At 36.5% G+C, this 6,255-nt stretch overlaps 1 protein-coding gene across 1 annotated transcript; it reads right to left on the bottom strand.

Moving 5' to 3' along the window:
* Positions 1 to 1,273: 1,273 nt before the first annotated feature.
* LOC117339016 (peroxidase-like protein) lies at positions 1,274 to 5,463 on the bottom strand. Its single transcript, XM_033900381.1, has 6 exons — positions 5,451 to 5,463; positions 4,360 to 4,461; positions 3,965 to 4,057; positions 2,444 to 3,161; positions 2,039 to 2,208; positions 1,274 to 1,332 (listed from the first exon to the last, which is right to left on the bottom strand). Exons 1-6 carry the CDS (start codon positions 5,461 to 5,463, stop codon positions 1,274 to 1,276), a joined length of 1,155 nt encoding a protein of 384 aa, XP_033756272.1.
* Between the last annotated feature and the right edge of the window lie 792 nt (positions 5,464 to 6,255).

Genomic DNA, 6,255 nt, shown 5'->3' with positions numbered 1-6,255 from the left:
CTCGTAGTTGTAATTCATTAAAATCTAAAAATGGATACAATTGAGATACGGCCCTTTACTTCTTAGCACTCCATGTTGGGAGATATGTCCCCGTTACTCTAAACAATCGATTTCTACAAATTACACCTTCCTTAAAGGGACATAATGGTTAGATTTCAATAGTTTCTTCATGCATTTGATTTCCGGAAAGCGTTGTGATACTTGAAATTAGATTCTTTACAAAATTATGGCACTTTTTGTGAAATATTGCCAATGTTTATCAACTTCAAAATATCGCTGAACAACACTGGAAGTTGTATCTGTCGCCATTTGCTGTTTATATCGGAGAGAGCCGAGTGCGTCACATGATTTCAGTATCCTCGCTTTCACGCGACGAAAATGGAATCGAGGTAAGTGTAAACATTTGTCACGTGTATGTAGAACTTGTGATTATTTTGCAATCGGATGGCTTATACGGTCTCTAGGAACATCAATCGTTATTTGTTATTGTTGATTGAGAGCTCAAACAGATAAAAGTACGTAATAACCCTCAAAAGAAACATGTGAAATTTTGACATTCGGCGATGGGGCCTCCAACGGGGACTTCGTTTCCTTTTTTTAGGGAATTGGGAAAATATTATTATTATTCATCTGTAAAGTGTTCATTCGTCCAGAAACCTATATAAATTAGTATATAGGTCTCCGATTCGTCTTGATATCGTCCCAATATAAGAAACCGAAGTGCACTCTCAAATTAGAATTGCTATTTTGTATTACCGTAACTGCTGTGGCGACCAGGGGTCATTCATGGGACGTAAGTTATACAGTTGTAACATACAAAAAAAAAATGCCGATCACTAATGTGTTAGGCCTACCCAAATGTGAATTCGATTTAAATCTGATTAATGGAGATCAACATTGTAAATTGATTGCACTGAGAGCAATACAAAAACTGTAGGTCAAGATATAAGAAAAAATAATTCAGTTTTACTAAGAAATTGTAATTTATTCGACTGTTTGAATTCCATCGGCCTTTCAGATTGACATTCTAATTAAAAATCGGAACTTACCTTTGCTTCTGTTTAATGATTGCAGTCAAAATGTTGTTGAAAGCCTTGTAGTTATTTGATGAATTCTATGTACGTCATATTAACAATTGGATAAGAATGATACATGGTAAAAGAGGATGGATATGAGTATTGTTGATCATCTCATTTATATCAATATATCACCGATATAAATGAGATATTTAATTCACAATACTGATGTCCATACTGTTTTAATGATTCAATGATTAGCGGACAGTCTCAATGGCGGTCATGGATTGAGGAATTGGGCGATTCTCATGTTCACCTACATGTACAATCATGTTCATTTATATGTTACATGTTCCTGTATTTCAGTCAACCTCAATAGCATCTTCATTGGCAAGTCAGAAGAGCATGTAGTCTATACATGGGCAGAGGTCAAGGTGACAGGAGTAAAGAAAATAAAGAAAATGTGAAAATTTAAGCATTTTATTGGTAATCACCTTGTCTGTTTGCCCATACACATAAGCTGAATTATCTTATTTCAAGGAAGTTGTTTTAACACCTGTGCAGTGAAAAAGTTTGATATGAAACCAAAATAAATTACATTACGTTATTGAATTCATGGAAAACTTTTGTTTTATTTACAATATTTCATATGCATCAGTTTTAAACGATACTGGCTTATGTAAAACAAGAGGCCCATGGGCCTTAATGGTCACCTGGGTTTTAAATAATTCAATTAAATTGACCATTTTTAGCCTAGCCCATCAGCCCAGAAGGTCAGTCAGCGCCATTTTATAACGTATAACATACCTGTATTTATTTGGAAACAAAGGACAAAGAAAGACAATAGTGTGTCTAGTGCCTTGACCTACGACAAAAGATCGACTACCATGAAATTTTCAAAGCTGCTACCACAGGACCCTAATTAACAAATCCTAGAAAATCCGGGACTTTAATGATATGAATGGATAGACGTTTGAACGGGCATGTCATTTTATAATGTCTTAGCCTTAACATGTACCTACCTGCTGTAAAACCAATATTTGGGATGTCATTCTCGTACCAGAACCTGTCTCCCTGTTTTAATAACTGGAACTGCTTAGCAATGATACAGGAGAATGTAGGCCCAGTTATCGTTCCTTTGATTCTGCGTTCAGACAGACCTCCTGTGAACAGGTCAATATCATCTGGGTGTCTACAATGAATGATGGAAAGCCAAAGCAATCAATCAAAATCGATTTTTTACATGTTAAATCATATTCCAAAATGTTGTTACCTTAAAGAAGAGTATATCAAGATACTTGTATTGCAGTATTGATAAAAGTGTCATTGTAAGTGTAAAATGAAATTCAACACAAAGGTGATTTAATATGTTCCAACTAAAAGCCCAAATCCACTGAAATATTTTCAGAAATAGGTTCTATACATACTTGTAAACTTTGGACAAAAGAATGGCTGCCTTATGATCGTGGTGTATGAGTCCCCATGAGCCCACACTGAAATGATGGGCGGGCTGTAAACCACACCATTTTCTCCAGGCATTGTATGAAGGTAAACCATGATCACGCCCTCTTTGAATGTTCAACGCAGCCAAGTCGAAGGCCACGCCCATTTCATTCAACAATAATTCATTTCTTAAAGCATCTTGTATAAACCTATCTTGTCTCGCTTGTTTGGAGTTCAACTGCCAGAAGTTTAGTCGGTCAGCTCCTCGTCCATTTCCAGCAAACAGCAATGAAGGTCTTAAGTAAGTGAATTCTGTTTTTATTTCAACTAATTCGTGAGTCTGTGGGTCCTTTAAACCCTTGGTGCTTGGAATCGTTGAATGTCCATACATGAATGCTGCAGCCCCGAATACGTTTGCTGTGGTAGGATTAACCTTTGGGTTGTACACTGTGTGGTGACCGTTTGGCGTAGAGTACAAGCCGTGTAATTGCATGTGCTTATCACTAAGTACATGTGGTAAGTATTCATTATAGTTAATGTGCTGAATGATAGCAGACATGATTTTTCTAGTTTCCTGGAACAGCTTCTCATCGGACCAGGAAGGATTATAAACTTGAACCTGTTTAGCTATTCTGTTATGTTCCCTGAGTAAAACGGTGTAGAGGGCGGCCAGTGATGGTACCAGGTTATTCCTGGGGTCCCCTAAATAGCAAAGCACACCAATGTCAGATATATAGTGAATACGTGGTCAGTGTCTTAATATATAAGCTGTATTTTGGCGAGGGTAAAGAAAGACAAAAGTGGCGAGCCTTGGCGAGCCACTTTTGTCTTTCTGTCCCGAGCCAAAAATACACCTTATATTTTAAGACACTGACCATGTATTCTATTTATCCTGCAACAATGAAAAAATAATCATCAAAAATATTTGTTTTGAAGTGAAACGGTGTCAAAAAGGACAGAAATATGTTCGCCTTTTAAACGTAGTTTCACTTTGAAGTAGGTCAGTCAAACTGACGCACGTGATAAGATTCCAAAATACAGCTGTTTTCCGTCACTGCCGTATACAGCAAAAATATATACGGTGCGTGTATTCCGACAATACGGTGGCAGTTGCAGGATAAATAGAAATATGTAACCAGGATATACCTAAGCTAACCTTAACAACATGAACACAAATATGTTAACATTAATACAATGGGTTATAGTTAATACGAAAGATGAGTATTCGACGGTTGTAAAATCTAACAATCAATCAAACCATGGCAATTGATGAACGAAATTTAAAACCGTCATGATATAAAGAGGCCATGACCCCTTTATGATCAGGTCGCTTAAGTTATCATTATATATGCTAATCATACAATGTTCCAATTATAGATATATTAAGTCTTAAATCACAATATTGAATCGTGTATAACGTTGAGTTCAAACAATTCATGGATTGATTTCATGATGTCACGTTTTTAAGTTATTAATAATACATAAAGTAGATCATGATAAATTACCTGGATCAAAACAGAATTCCCCAGGTTCCGGCAACGTGCACGTGCTATCATCTGCTGGTGGGAGGAATCCATTTGGGCCCATCTTAAGAAAACCTGAAGTATAAGGGAGGTGTATAAACGATAATGATCACATTCACAAAAATAAGGAAGAACTTTGATTGAGGACGTGAATATCAGTATTCATACATGCATGCATTATGACGGCGTCACAAAACGGGAGAAACAGAGAGGAAGTAATATATTAAGATAATATAATGGTACGAGTAATGTTTGGGTTGTTGTTTTTATTGATATGGTAACTGTTGCATTTATTTCCATTTCAATATGAATAAGGCATGGTAAAGAAAACAAACTCCTTAAACTATTCCAAAGCATTATTATATCACACTATTTACCTCCGCGTCCCTCTCTCAGTCGGCTCAGGGTTTCCTGTGAAGACCCGTAAATCATGGAAGCATCTAAGTATGAGGTGTGCTCACTGATTTGATTTCGCACGCCTGGAATAAAATTGTTTTGAGTTTACATCTGTTTAAATGTTTATTTTACTACACCTTTCTTTACAGATGTATGTTTGAAATCATTTTTTGTCAATTAAAAAAGATCAGTTTCTAGTATGCGCCATGATTGCTAGTATATTAAATTGTTACTATGTGACATGAGTAAGCTATTAAGAATTGCGACAGTTTACTGTTTGTGCATTAGTATCATTATGTAAAAAGTACATGTACGTTTTATACTGTAGTACTTTAGAGCCTTTGACAATATTTCACATGTAACAATTTAATATACAATATATCTATAATTGGAACATTGTATGATTAGCATATATAATGATAACTTAAGCGACCTGATCATAACGGGCTCATGACCTCTTTATATCATGACGGTTTTAATTTCGTTCATCAATTGTCATGGTTTGATTGATTGTTGGATTTTACAACCGTCGAATACTCATCTTTCATATTACCTATAACCCATTGTATTAATGTTAATATATTTGTGTTCATGTTGTTAAGGTTAGCTTAGGTATATCCTGGTTACATATTTCTATATATCCGGATCTGACATCGGTGTGCTCTGTTATTTAGGGGACCCCAGGAATAACTTGGTACCATCACTAGCCTCTACACCGTTTTACTCAGGGAACATAACAGAATAGCTAAACAGGTTCGAGTTTATAATCCTTCCTGGTCTGATGAGAAGCTGTTCCAGGAAACTCGAAAAATTCATGTCTGCTATCATTCAGCACATTAACTATAATGAATACTTACCGCATGTACTTAGTGATAAGCACATGCAATTACACGGCTTGTACTCTACGCCAAACGGTCACCACACAGTGTACAACCCAAAGGTTAATCCTACCACAGCAAACGTATTCGGGGCCGCAGCATTCAGGTCTGGACATTCAACGATTCCAAGCACCCAGGGTTTAAAGGACCCACAGACTCACGAATCAGTTGAAATAAAAACAGAATTCACTTACTTAAGACCTTCATTGCTGTTTGCTGGAAATGGACGAGGAGCTGACCGACTAAACTTCTGGCAGTTGAACTCGAAACAAGCCAGACAAGATAGGTTTATACAAGATGCATTAAGAAATTAATTATTGTTGAATGAAATGGGCGTGGCCTTCGACTTGGCTGCGTTGAACATTCAAAGAGTGCGTGATCATGGTTTACCTTCATACAATGCCTGGAGAAAATGGTGTGGTTTACAGCCCGCCCATCATTTCAGTGTTGGCTCGAGGGGACTCCTACACCACGATCCTAAGGCAGCCATTCTTTTGTCCAAAGTTTACAAGTATGTATAGAACCTATTTCTGAAAATATTTTAGTGGATTTGGGCTTTTAGCTGGAACATATTAAATCACCTTTTTGTTGAATTTCATAAATTTACACTTACAAGGTCTCAAGTGCGTCTGAGCAGTTACAAGCAGGACTGTCTGTGAGGTGGTCATGATGTAAATCAAATTTTAAATCACTGCAATAATTTCTAAGCTGAACAAGAATAATATTGGCCCTTCTGTCCCCTTCAGATTAATTTTTTTTTAAAGAGTCTATATCAGACACTTTACCTTTATCTAGTATATGTTTAAAGTTTGCAAGTGTAGGAGAATCAAAAAGGCTAGCATTATAATTAATTGTGCGATACATAAGAGGAAAGAAACTGTCATAATAGTTATTAGTTCTGCATAGGGGCGGGTTAAATTGCCTTTGTGTGACGGAGAGGATAGTGATTTTGATTGGGAATGTTAGTAAAAGGAGTGATTACATCTTGTAAATAAGTTG

Source organism: Pecten maximus, chromosome 12, assembly GCF_902652985.1.
Source record: "Pecten maximus chromosome 12, xPecMax1.1, whole genome shotgun sequence".
NCBI classification, from domain to species: Eukaryota; Metazoa; Mollusca; class Bivalvia; order Pectinida; family Pectinidae; genus Pecten; species Pecten maximus.
This window is presented reverse-complemented; position numbering and strand designations above follow the sequence as displayed.